The sequence below is a fragment of the Branchiostoma floridae genome, chromosome 17 (assembly GCF_000003815.2).
Source record: "Branchiostoma floridae strain S238N-H82 chromosome 17, Bfl_VNyyK, whole genome shotgun sequence".
In the NCBI taxonomy this organism is placed as follows: Eukaryota; Metazoa; Chordata; class Leptocardii; order Amphioxiformes; family Branchiostomatidae; genus Branchiostoma; species Branchiostoma floridae.
In genome coordinates, this window is record NC_049995.1 from 2953574 (window position 1) to 2967801 (window position 14228).

Sequence of the window (14228 nt, forward strand, 5' to 3'; positions counted from 1 at the left end):
ACACAGTTTTTCCGGATATCTGTGAGCCCATAGCTTGTCGCCGACAGCTTTTTTTCAGCATCTAGATGGAACTGCAATATCGCCATAAAGATATGGGCAGAATTTCTCCCGCAAGGTCCGGAGCACTTGCCCGATAGCTTAGCAGGGGTCCCTGACAACTTCTGCGTGCGAGTAGATGCGTCCAGACTTTGGGAGGGCTCATTAGTATATAACGCGGGCTCATTCGGCTATATAGCTGTTTATGAACAAGCGCCACGGATGTTCCGTAGCCAACATTCCAGATCCCTCCCGACATCTCCACAGATATCGGTAAAAACTGTGTCTAGATTGGGCCTTAGTCTTTATACTTCTAGCCTTTTCTCTACCTTTATTTTACCTTCAGGTAATGGTAACGTAGAGCATGGCGACAGATTTAACACTTGTTGACCTCCTTTTTTTATTTTCTCATTTTTCATTTCTTTTATCTCTTTGTCCTTCACTAGGTGGCATGGAACATGGTGGCAGGCCCTACTCTACTAACTACTAACTACTCTTAATTAGCAACCAGAGTTTCTCTTGGTGGACTACTGACCTCTGAACTGAAACCCCAGAACAATGCTGACACCCCTAACTTCTGGTTTTTGTTTGCTACAGGCGCATAATGCTGTTTTCTTCTGGGAATTGCCCTTGCTATCCTACTTTACAGAAGTAGCACACTGTATTTATCACCAGAGCGTCCATGCCAGTTGAGAACTGTAGACTGTATAACTTTAAGCATTGAGATTTATAAGATTATTATATAAATTTTATAAAATGGATGCCTGAACTGTCAAACAGTAAGCTGTAACTTAGACGTTGGGAAATTCTTTCATCTTCTGGTTAATAGACGGACCTATTTCTGCGATTCTGCATATGATTCTGTAATTCTGAATAGATTTATTGTTATTGTACGCGATACTCTAAGTGCTGGAAATGTGTTCTTAAATGATGGTGTAACAGACGCTAAGCATCTAGCCAGCATAGTTGAATACTGTTTGAAATATGGAGCTTTTGCACTCTAAAGCAATGCTTGCAATTATGTAAACAGAATCATGTGAATATTTGAATGAGTAGTTTTGATTTTAATATATGCTTTTAAATGAATTTGTGAAGCAGTGCATGGTTTCACAGGCAAGGAAACCCCCCCTTTATAGCCTCCTGGTATGGTGAAACATCATACAGGGTGCATGTAATGATGCTAAGATGTATGTAGCAGTTCAAGGTCTGTGTCACCATATGGAGCACAACTGGGTAGTGATTGATGACTTTTTCAGCATGCCAAGGCCAAAGTTAAGAATGTAGGTCTGGTAAACGCTGTCAATTCCATGTTAGCAGGTAGCACTATTCCGTGCTCAAATCATCTGCGTAGAAGTTACTAGAACCTATTGCGTGGTGACACCATTTATAATTCGGGCATGTAAGGGTGGAAAAGGGTTACCACAACATGGCAAGTTTAATCATAGTCACTCAAACTCAAAGAATGTCTGAGGTGAAGGATTTGTTTTGTGGTTCTAACAAGTCGTTAGTTTATTTATTAAAGTAAGGTCAGGGAAAAATAAATATAAATCCGCTTGATGTACGACTGCAGCTATTTGTGTATACTAGGTCATCTGGGGACAATCTTAAGACTTATATATAGTTAGGCTGTTAGAAGAAGGATTGCATGGAGATATTTTGTTAACAATGTCCGTGACTTGCATGTGGCACCTTCAACACTGATGCATGTGTAGAGCCTACTAAAGCATGATTTTCATATGAATAACATTGCCCCAGAGCCCCTAGATCACATTTCATATCTGCTGGGTTGATATAATGTACTGCAACATGTGTCTCTTCTTTGTTTAAGGCACATGATTTAGTATGAGATTCTGAGGTACACACTCCCCGCTACTTTTCCAAAACGCTCTTAGGATTAGCTGTTTTGTAAGTTACCATTTAAAAGCAGTGTCAAACTGTAATTTATAACAATCTGCAACTGGCAATTGTCAATTGTCAAAGTCCTCCAGCTGAATTGTTGGTAGAATAAAAACATGTTTGACTTGGGAAAACAGCAGTTTTTTGTAAGGTATTATGGATCATAATAGAAAAGATAAAGTTTCTTTTATACTGTAGTATAGTTAACAATTAAATTAATGTCTTATGAGACCTAGAATTGAAAGTGGGTTGTCTTGAATAAAGATGATTTTAATACCCCCTTTATACCCTGGGCCAGTTCACACTAAAAAAAAAAAGCAAGCAGATTAAACGTTGAATCTGATAAAACTGCAAGGATCCAGATCATTTTTTTAAAGTGAAAACGCTCCAATCAACTTGGATTTTCACCGATCCAGCTCGTTTGCAATCTACCCTTTTGAGGTACTGGAAATGCAGAAACTTTCGCGGTGGTTTAATGTTCGCGTTTTTTGCGGTGGCCGCTTCACCGCAAACTTAAAACCACCACGAACATTCTTCCATGGCAGTAAGAGACTACAGGGCATGGTGCGACCGCGGAATTAAAACCGCTGTGAAAAATCCTTTTCCCGCTACTGCGAAATTAAAACCCTGCGAACTTAAAATGCATATTACAGTAGTTTGAGACACTTGCAAGCGATCTACTTGGCTTGAATTGTAAATGTGAATGCAACATGAGGCAGGCATTTCTAGACTATCTTGACAATGTGCTTGTCAAGATATGTTTTGCTTTGTTCATCATACCATTGTAACAATAATTATCTTAATGGTTGTGTAGAATTAAGGTGCCAACGCCTTGACTAATAACATGATAGCAGGGTCTGGCATTGGAGCATTGCCATGGCCATTGTGGCTACTAGGTGTTTACCTGGTAGCAGAAAGAGCAAGTCATGTTAATTACATTTTCCTCCAGGCGCCACAACTACACTTAGCGCTGAAATTTGGCGGGGCGAATTATGCTTGTATGTCTGAGATAATAAAAGCCAATTGCAAGCACAAAGAAGAACAATGACACACATAGACTTGAACTTGCTTTTGACCTAAAGGGAGTGCAGTTGACTTTCATTAGATTTCATTTTTTCATTGTACTTTTTTTTTGTAGTCATCTATAAAGAGGCAGACTGTAGAAGACATTCCTTTTTTTGTTGTGAACACCATCAATGGCAGACATGCCAAAGGTAATTACAGGTATTTCAAAGATGTATACATCCCTCCCCTATTAGAAAGGCCTGCCCTCTTCTCGCATTTCTATCGTTAACACTAGTAGCGAGCACAAAGCAGTTGTCAAGCCTCAAGGTTTGCTTACTCTTACCAAACAAATTCATGCTACCTCTTCATATATCAACACTAGTAAGTATAGAATCATTTTCAATTGTGTCATGTAGCTATGTTACATATTATATTCCAGAGTGGTTTTTTGTTTTTTTTTAGGTCATTCGTTTCATTTCTAGATATACTAGATACATGTAACTTGTTACTATAATAATAGGCACTTAACGTGACTTTCCTCACTTTTTTCATGTGTAAAGTCGGTACTTGACTTTGGCTATGGATGTATAATTGATTCTGATAGTTCCAGTAGAATGTTACAGTTGAAGTTTAAGCTATACTTTTGTTTGTTCAAACTTTACCGGATGAATTGGCCCATGCAAGTTCCAGCTTGTCACTTTAAACCTTATGTGCTGTGAAGAAATATTTATTAGTAGACATTATTGGGTTAATAGTGTCAGACTGAAAACCTTAAATTTGTAGTCATATTTATACCTATTGTAGATTCCTATTACAGACTGAGGAAATTAATATGTCATCTTGGATGTATGTCAGTGTCTCATTTCCAATACCAAGATATTTCCTTGATGTTCCTACATACATATTGATTTTTTTGGGTCAAATACAGCTGCACACAGTCAACTTTTAAGTTAAATGTAAAAAAAAAAAATTCATGTTAGAAGTACTTAGTCTAGTAGGTTGATATCAGATGTTATAGTCTACAATGTACGTTAATGATTGAATGGATAGATTAAAATTATAGATTAAAATTATAAGACTGAGGATGTGAAGGCCAACCATCACTTTTTTTGTCAGCTATTAGCAATGTGGCTTTGCTACTGCTATTTCTTTGGATGATTGATTGAATAAACAACATCTAAAGGACCTATAAACACAGTTAATATTTTGCTTGTCAAAAATATTGATTTTTATAATTTAAATTTGCGTCAACATCATTGTGGGCAAAACTGCAGACAGGAACAGTCATCCATCAAATATCAAGTTCAGAATTGAGGGGTTCAAAAGCTTGTTTTTACCCAGAACTAGCGTAGAGTGGGAATCGTTGTCACCAAGTAAGTACTGTAGGAGCATTCGTATTAGGTAGCTATTAACATTATGCTTACAGCTAGAGCTAGATGTATTTTAGTGTAGCTGCAGCTTTGCTGCGTGCGTGTGAAGCTGTTATGTTATACTGCAGGGCAGGTACTGTCAACCTGCTATACAGATAAGGATACAGACACAGAATAACATTACCATCTATTAGTTTTCCCCGCACAAATGAAGAGAGTAGACATTTAACCCTGTTTTGTGGATTGTGTTTCAGGATCGCTGATGTGAGAAGAGCGACAAGATGAGCGGACATAGCTCCGAAACAGCGCCGCTCGGCCGGAAGCGGAAACTCTCCGACTCCCAAGACAAGTAAGTCCCGCATGTTCAGTTGTTCCCTTGCATATCACTTGAATAAAGGTGGGGTCACACGTGCGTATATATTTAAGTCCGTATGAGGCGCGCATGGGAGTATTTACCTCTACCAGGCCCCACAGGTCGCTGGAAAAATAATAGAAATTGGACAAACGTAAACAGGTAACATGTCAGACGAGTTAGCTGGGTCGCTAACCATACTTCTCGATCAGCTAACTCATCTGGCATGTTATGTATCTACATTTGTCCAATTTGTACTATTTTTCCCGCGACCTGTGGAGCCTGGTAGAGACTAAGAGTTTCATACGCACCTCAAACAGACTTGAATATATACGCATGTGTGACCCCATCTTTATGTAGAGTTGAATATGTCATGATAGAAATTCTAAACTGGCAATGACCTAGCTGCATCCCTGGTCAATCAGAATTTCATGCTTGTTAAAAGATCTGCTCCCCAGTGTAAGGGCATCTAGTGCCTCCAATTTGGTTATTTTAAGAAAATCCCATCTTGTATGCCATAGCCTATGCCATGACCCATGCTTGGCTAAAAGCCTGCCATGGAGGTATATACGAGGTAGGAACAGACATTGTCCTCGACTGACATCCAAATGCCTGTGCAGACTAATAGGCTTAACGTATAGTTCAAGGCAGCAGCACGGAGATTAAATTTTTGGGTACACGAACCTCAGTTCCTTTTGATGGGAAGCGAAATGGGTTCTCGGATAACATTATGGACCGGCAATCGGCTGACTGCCCATAGAAATCCTGTTCAATTTGCTAAATCCATCTCAAATCATGGCTCTACCTTTAATTCATAGTGTTCATCTAATGTTGTGTCCTTACAGCTGTAGGTTGAGGTACTTGTTTTTTTGTCCGCAAGTTTGCAAGTTACAGAAAAAAGACAATCTGTTTGAATAAGTAAATTGCAAAGTTACAAATTTCAAATTCTGGTTTGGAAACAGCAAGTAGATTTTACATTATGTATGACATCCTTGGATCATGACTACAAATCTAATGCAAGAGCATGAAAAAAGAGACCGTTAACATGGTATCACAGCCGACAGTCTTTATTCTTGTGTCCAAGAGGTACAGAAAGTGACACTAGCTTGCAATGGTGTATCACTTACCAGGTAGGTTAGTAACTAGTCATGACAAGGCTTACCACAAAAGTATCATTTGCTAATTTATTTTATTTATACCAATTTTGTTCAGAACTAGTTTTACTCAAGGCTACCATGCAACATTTTCCCACTATCGGTGTTTCCTTGTCATGATCACCATTGGTGGTGGGGAACAGAATTTCTTGTTTTTCTTTCAAGCTAAAAATCAAAGTCTGATGTCACCCATAAGATTTATCTGCTTTGGCCTTATATCGACATGTATTTAATAAGTATATATTCAATATTGATGCAGCTTTATTTCCTGTTGAAGCTACTGCTACATCATGCCTATAACATATATCGCTTATGCCATGTGTGCCTTGTACTTAGCATAGATGTCATTGATTGACGTCATACCGGAAAATTGAGCTCTATCCAGTCAGTATTCATGACAACTTACGCAAGCATCACTGACACCAATTTGTGTATGATTGCATATGAGGCTTTGAATTTCACTTATTTTTTGCGTAGTAGGATATGTTTGTAGGGGGGTAACTCTTTGGATTTAAGTGTGAGGGGCTTTAGTAGTTTATTTGTCTGTGAAATTTGATTTTGTGTTTGAGTTAGCCTTCCTTTCACGTTTCTTTGATATGCACAAATATAAATTCATTGTAGTACCACTGTGACAATACAAACGTTAGAATTACCTGACAAATCATATTGAATGCTAGTACATGTATGATGATTTTAAATGTATATGACCATTAATTTTATGAAACCTATCCTGTTGCTAAATTTTGTACAGTGTACATCTTATTCAGGGCTGGACAAGTTTTCTTAAATTCACTAGTCCTAATCCAAATACATTAAAAATTTACTTGTTCAAATCAACTTTTCACTTGCCCAAAATTTAAATGACTTTTTTTTTCTAATGTGAGAGAGATATTCTAACTTCTGTTTTGGTGTATCGACCAATGCTTGATGTCATTACTGTTAAAAGCTCCAAGTATATCAAAGTCCCACTCATTGAAAAATCCTACTTGCCTGTTGGGCAAGTGGGGTATGACATGCGCTTGTCCAATCGTTACTTTCACTTGCAATACACTATGTCGCAATATTTTTTCTGTTATGTTAGATTAGTATACTGTTGTATACTGTATAGTTTGCAGTTTGCCATACATTGTACCAGTTAGAATCGTTGCGCAATAAACGTGACTTGACTTGACTTGACTATATCATTGGTATCATGATGTCTAACCTTCATCCATGCACACATGTACAGTATCAGTATCCTTACAAGTGTCCTCAAACTACCTTGTCAGATTGCCAACCAAAATACAAGTCTTAGAGGTACTGGAGGAACCATAACAGATGCTAGTATCTTATAAATGTAGGGCTCGAAATTAACAGTGTTAATGTTCCATGGCCAAAATTTGGATGGGGACAACTCAGTCAGTGTGTGCTTTGGAACAATTTCTGGACATTAAAAAAAAAAATCCCATGTCCAAGGCACGTGTGGTCAATGCTAGCCTTTAACTTGTTATCCAAGTCTCTGCTACAGGTGATATAAAATGTATAATAATTTTCTTTCCATTATTTTTGCTTCAAATTTCTGTTTATGTTGCAAAGGCAAACTTGTGAAACACATTTTCTGCTGAAATAGTATAAATGTCATGCCATTCATAGTCCCAGCCATTTTTGTGCCCCCAAGAAAGTATTGGACAAATCAAGCTCAGTTTGGGACAGTTTGAATTTCTTTCCTAGACACTTTTCAAGTTTTGGGATAGTGGGGAAAAAGTTAATTTCATGGCCTGTGAACATCTGACCATTATAGTTAAAACCCTATCCCAGTGCTTGAGTAAATTTTGTACAGTGTATCCTGTTAGTACCCCGATGTCTAATCTACACCCATAACAGTACCGGTGTCCTTATATGCTCTTAGTGTCCTCAAAACACCTTGTCAGTGTGCCAAGAAGATGCAATATATTAAGGTCTCATTCCTGCAGTTGGCTGTTCCATTGGATAAGGTGCTAAAGTATGAACTTTAACCTTTTATACCTGCAAATCGGTAAAAGATGCACTATATCATAGTATATGTGAAGATGTTTTCCTTTCTATCATAAGCACAGTTGTTCGTTAGGCTATAAAAATATACCATCCCAGTCTAACGGATATGACAATAGTCAGCCAATTTCAAACCGCAAGTACCCACTAGAGGCCCGTTTGAGTGGACAAAGGCCTGACCACAGCGAGGATAAAGAGTACACGTCTGACCATCGCTCGCATTACGAAACTTTCCGACATAATGACAGTAATACACAAGCTTTCATCGAAAGTCCTTTTCATATCAGGTGGGGGTGATGAAAGGGGGTTTATCATCCAACTTAACACATACTTTTGACATCCAATCATTTTTTGGCATGGACTCTTTTGGAGTATACACACTCCGGAGTGATACAGGAATGAGACCTCAAGTAGCCGCAGTACAGAAAAAAAGGCGAAAAACGTTCTTGGTGGATACATAGTCTGTTTTGCACATGGTGTATATTTGACAGATGTCATTCAATCCCATTTGTATAATAATTATGGCTATCCTATTGTTACGACATGATGTCAGAAATAGATGGGCCATGAAGCTGTTTTCTTAAAAATAGTAAATAGAAGATTAGATTATCCTTAACTCTTACAGGGTATGCATGCGTTGGCAGTGTTCAATCTTGAGTTTGTAAAAATCTCTACATAATTTAGATGCTGTAGAATTCTGTAAAACTGAAGATATGGAGCAAATCATCAGCCTATAATTATGAATTTTTAATGACTTATGATTATTCTGATGGTAAAACGATTTGGTGACCTTCACTTTAGTTTAGATATTGATCAAAGATGCAGTGCCAAGGACTCTTTGTTTGTATAGTAAAAAAAAAAAAGGTGAAGTAATTATGTAGTAAAGTCCCAGTGGATATTTAGCAACAGGTGACTACTGTCAATGGTGTTTCTTTTTTGTACCTGGTGACAGTAGTTAGCAAGCATCATGTCATGCGTATATAATACATTAATAGCTTAGCTATACAGATTGTATCTCGTTTATGGTGATGTTCGCTGCATAAATCTTAACCACACCCACAGCATTGCAATACCTGCAACCTACAATTGTCAGAGACTAATTTTTTGAGATCAATCATTCAATGAAAAAAATATTCAGCCAGTGGTTGACGAGCATCATGTCATGCACATGTAATATATTAATAGCTTAGCTATACAGATTGTATCTCGTTTATGGTGATGTTCGCTACATAAATCTTACCCACGCCCACAGCATTACAATACCTGCAACCTACGGTTGGCAGACTATTTTTTTGAGATCAAAGAAAAGATATTCAAACAACTTTGCATACACAATCATGAACCTCTAGGCCTGGAAAGTTAACCACATGTTGCATGTAGATAGCAAATGTCCTGACTGATTTAGAAGGTAAACTTAAGGTAACTAGAAGTAAGGGAATACACATACAGTAAAAATTCTGAAATAAACACATGACAGAATAAGTCATGTATTGCATTGCTTGCTCCCTGGCTGCAAAGAGAGAGTATAGTTGGCCCACCCAATAACAAATTGTACCACCCCAGTTTTATACATTTGATATATAGTCAAGGCACAAATGTGCAAGCTGTGGAAGACCAGATTGTCTTAGGTTTGATCCACTTTTGCCAGGATGGACACTTCTCTTTTTGATGCGTGCAGTGGGTTCTTTAACGTGCTTGAGATGTGGCTCTCCTCACACATTGGACTTTCAGAAGAATGTCTCTAACTGAAGCCAGATACATTTTATGGACCCAGTTTCACTTAAGTTAAGTGAAGAAATAGGAGTAAAGTGGCTTTCCCTGCAGCAAAACAGCTAGGGATTTGAACCTAGTCCCCTTGAATTTGGATTCTTAGTCAACAACCTTGTAACCACAAGACCACTTAACAGGATTGAACACGTTGGGGCAAGTACATATATGAAATCTACTTGCCCGAAGTAACATTTTGCTTGCCCAAAATTTAAAAAAAAAAGTATTTTTCTTAAAGTTTGTATTTCCAATTCTAGGAATGAAATTATTTTACTATTGGCACTTTTTTTCTGTGCTGACCAATACTTAATGCCATGACTGTAAAAAGTATAAAGTACATGCACATGTATATCAAAATCCTGCTCGTCAAAATATCTTACTTCCCCGTAGGACATGCACTTGCCCGATGGCACTACTAACTTTGCTTGAATCACTATCAGTTTGACCATTCATTGTCTATTTTCCCGTCCAGTGCTGTAATGAGCAAATGTGTCCAGGAGAAGAAAAGACGGGAGCAGGAGAAGATGTACATCGAGGAGCTGGCCGAACTCATCTCCTCCAACATGGAGAACCTCATGACCATCAAGGCAGACAAGTGTGCCATTCTACAGGAGGCCGTCAAACAGATTAAGGCGCTACGGCACCAAGGTAGGACCGTATCTCTGACCGTCTTAATCATGAAAGTACAGATGAATTAGGTACAGACCAAGTCTCCACGGCACCAAGGTACATGTAGGACTGTTTCTCTGACCTTCTTGATATTATAAATAGATAAATATAATCATGAGAGAACAGATAAATTAGGTACAGGTCAAAACAAGTCCTTTTTAACCTCCTTGGTCAAACAGACCAAGGCTCTATGGCACCAAGCTAGGACCGTTTCTCTGACCGTCCTCCTTCCAATGCTCAATTAAATAGTAGAAACTCTGGAGAAACAGTGAAGAAACACACCCTGCAAAAGAGGAGATATCTCCTGTGTGTATTTTCTTCCCTTTTTTCCCTAGTCAGAGGGTTCCTCATGTTTGCTTTGGAGATATATATCCGAAAGCTTTCCTTATGGCTAATTAGAAACTGTGGATATTAGCTATATGTTTTCCATTGGGTTTCACATGTGTGTCCTTCAGTCACACATTAAAATCACATTCATAGAAATATGTGCCAGTATGTGTCTACTGTATGACTGAGCTTTGCGAAGGCGCGCGCGAGTGTCGCGTCTTCATCATGAGAGTGCAGATAAATTAGGTACAGGTCAAACAGACCAAGACTCTATGGCACCAAGGTAGGACTGTTTCTCTGACCGTTTTAATCATGAGAGTTTAGATAATTAGGTACAGGTCAAACAGTTCAAGACTCTATGGCACCAAGGTAACACTGTTTCTCTGACCGTCTTAATCATGGGAGTACAGATAAATTTGGTACAGGTCAAACAGATCAGGGCTCTACGGCACCAAGGTAGGACTGTTTCTCTGACCGTCTTAATCATGGGAGTACAGATAAATTAGGTACAGGTCAAACAGTTCAAGAACTCTATGGCACCAAGGTAGGAAGACTGGATGCTGTAGTTGGGTCATAACTCTTTAAAAAAAAATGGTAGTACATAGTAGAAATAAGTATTACTTATTTCTGTGCTAAGAGGAATAGTATGGAAGCTAAACACGCTACATTACCAGTGGACTAGCTCCCTACTGTAGTGCTTGCACCTATGTATGGCCCCAGGGCTATGAAACGGAGATGGGCACCGGGCGAAACACATCTCACTGATGCAACTTTAGCTTTAGGACTGTTTCTCTTGAGTTTAATCATGTGAGCCTTCATTTCAGACCAGGGATGTGTACTGGTACAGAAAATTGAGGTATAGGTCAAATAGAGTAAGGCTGTACGGCACAAAGATAAGACCGTTTCTCTCACCTTAATGGTGGCCTTCACAGTGCTTGAAATACCCACTTGCAAACGGAAAAACATTTTGCTTGGAGCAGTAATCCAAGAATGTAATGACTTGGAAGTAGGGCAACCTGAAATGTTCATGGCAGCACCTGGCTTTTAACTCAGGTTGTCACCTTAGCAAGCTGGCTGAAAAAAGGATTTTGAGCACCGCCTTCATTTCAGACAGCGTAATTTTCTGATCGCTAACGGTTTGTAATCGCTGTCCAGATGAGTTAACATGATAGCGATTAGAAAACGCAATTGAGAAGAATAAGATGCAAGGCGGGGTCTTCAACAAAGGCTATTATTATTAAAAAGGGTGGAGGCTTTTGCATACAATGTCAAGGACCGAATGTCTGAATGTCTCAAACAAAAGATGAAAGGCATGGATGGTACACTAAAGTTTTTATGGCAAACTGACAAGTATAATTTTGTATGAGATCGCGTGACAGGCTGAATAGAAGTTCAAAACTTAACTATGCTGCTCCAGATGTCTTACTGAGGGATGACAGTCACTGTAGTGTGCAAGATGTTGGTAGCTTGATTAATGAGTCCACTCTACTATATATTACGTGGCGTAATCAGCAGCACGTTGGACTCAAGGCCATGAGGTCCCAAGTTCGAAACCTACTGTGTCACCGATCTTTTGTCCTTAGGGAAGGCTCTTTACATGACTTTCCTCACTTCACTCAGGTATAAATGAGTATCTAGTATCTACCTCTGGCAAGGTCCAACCTCGGTCCCTTATTCGAGGAGAGCCACACCCTGAACACGTAAAAGAACCCGCCACACTTATCGAAAAGAGTATGGGACCTTCCCGGTGTGAGTTGATCAAACTATTCCGGCTAAATTGGGTAGGCTGATAGGGAGTTTTCCTGAGCAGCCTTCGTAATCCCAGCTTCGCCTATTGGGTCAGTTAGTCGAACTTGCCGAAGCTCGATGTTTCTGACTTAGGAAGAAAAGATGCAGTGCTACATTGAGCGTAGTTCAGTGCCTAGAAGTGGTCAATGGCCTTGCACTGAGCAAACTCCTTAAAAAAAGAATTGCTGCTCCATACAGTGCAGCAGCGCCACCCAGAGGTGAAGATTCATACTGCAGGATACTTGTATGTTGGAAGGGCCTTCACAGCAGTGACATCTAGAGCTGTACATGTGTACTGCAGGTTCTTGCTGCAACAACAACAACAAGAAGTTTATTTAGCAAAGTTGCCATAGGTGCAATTATGTATCTTACAGAATTCAAGCATTTTGATAGTGCTGCAGAGGTTGAATCCTTTCAGATTCAGAGTACAAGCCAACCTGATAGGAACAAGAGTTCGTAGACCTCAGGCCTGCATGAAATGTATTAGGTGTCTGTAGACCTATTGTGTATTTTTTTTCCTTTTCGTCCCTGGTTGCGTATTTTTACCGTGTTGGTTGTGCACCATGCAAAAGTCTGAAATTGCATTTTCAGAATGTGTAAGTTTGGGCATGGATGAACATTAATTATTTTGGATTTCTTAAGCATGTAACCAACCACAGTACCTTAAAGTTATTGAGACGACTTTTCCTACCTTTTTTGGTCTCAGAGTCAGATGGCCCATGTAGTTGTTCTGTCACATATGATATATTCAGTACTGATATCTTCCTATTTCAATGTACTGACCTAATTCAGCTGCTAAATCTCCTTATTGTACCAATGATATTCATTAAAGATTTATTTCTGGAGTGTTATATCACTTGACACTGGAAGGTTATTTGCCTAATTTGAAAAATTATATTTTTACAGTAGTTCCATAGACAATATGAATAGTGGTAGGCCCCATCCAGCAGCATTAGGGTGGTATGATATTTTGTTCAATCCGTCCAACTAAAACCTAAATCTCCTGAAGTACCTAAGCCAAATTTTACAGCAGAATTTACTACTCAAAATGTCCTTGTCAATCCCATTCATAAATGGCAAGCTGCTGGCAACTTTAAAAAGTTCAGAAAGCTGTCGTAGTCAGAGTGAACACCCAGCAAACATCCCCCCAAATCAATGAGCAGCTGCTTAGAGGAGGAAACAATTTCATCATATTTTTGCAGTGACAAAATGCAACAAACGATACCAAATTTAAAACAAAACAAAGCCTCTACCACTTAACCTTGCCCGTACTATAGATTAAGCAGGCCCAAAAATCAAGCAAATATGACTAGCCCCAAACTACAAATTACCTGCATACAATGCGGAAATGGCATCCCCAAAGAAACAACAAGAAACAGGAAAAATCATACACATACCTTTGTCTTACACTCAAGCTCTATACATTTCTCCTCCACTTTAGAAAGTTGTATCTTCTGCTGATTGCCAAACAGGGTAAAGGAACTTGTACCAGAACATTAAACCCAGTACTACACAGCTCTCAAAACACCACAAACTCGGACTAAGAAGCAAACTCAAACTGTACCTAACAAATACAGCAACAGATACTAGACTAAGTATATCATCTGGCAGGTCAGACACTGTTGATACAAAGTAACCTGATACATTGAAGGTGGCCCAGGCCAGATGATGGTTCTAGGTGTAAACTTAAAGACCTCTCAATCAACCAAAACAGATGATGGTTCTACCCAACCCAACCGTCAGCAACCAAGCAGATATTGGGGGGATGCCCCAACCACACCAAAACAGGGTCAACCTATACAGTATCAAGTTCAAGCACTAGGAGGCCCAAAATCAAACCTCACCACCAGGACA

At 39.1% G+C, this 14228-nt stretch overlaps 1 protein-coding gene across 5 annotated transcripts in view; it reads left to right on the top strand.

Annotated features, from left to right (window-relative positions):
- Window positions 1–14228, top strand: part of LOC118403997 (nuclear receptor coactivator 3-like) — a 49361-nt gene that overhangs the window by 12437 nt on the left and 22696 nt on the right. For all 5 annotated transcript variants that reach the window (XM_035802897.1, XM_035802896.1, XM_035802900.1 and 2 more), the window contains exons 2-3: window positions 4562–4656; window positions 10063–10238. In XM_035802897.1, the coding sequence (XP_035658790.1) occupies window positions 4589–4656; window positions 10063–10238 (244 nt within the window). In that variant the 5' untranslated portion in view covers window positions 4562–4588. The remainder of the gene's footprint in view (window positions 1–4561; window positions 4657–10062; window positions 10239–14228) is intronic.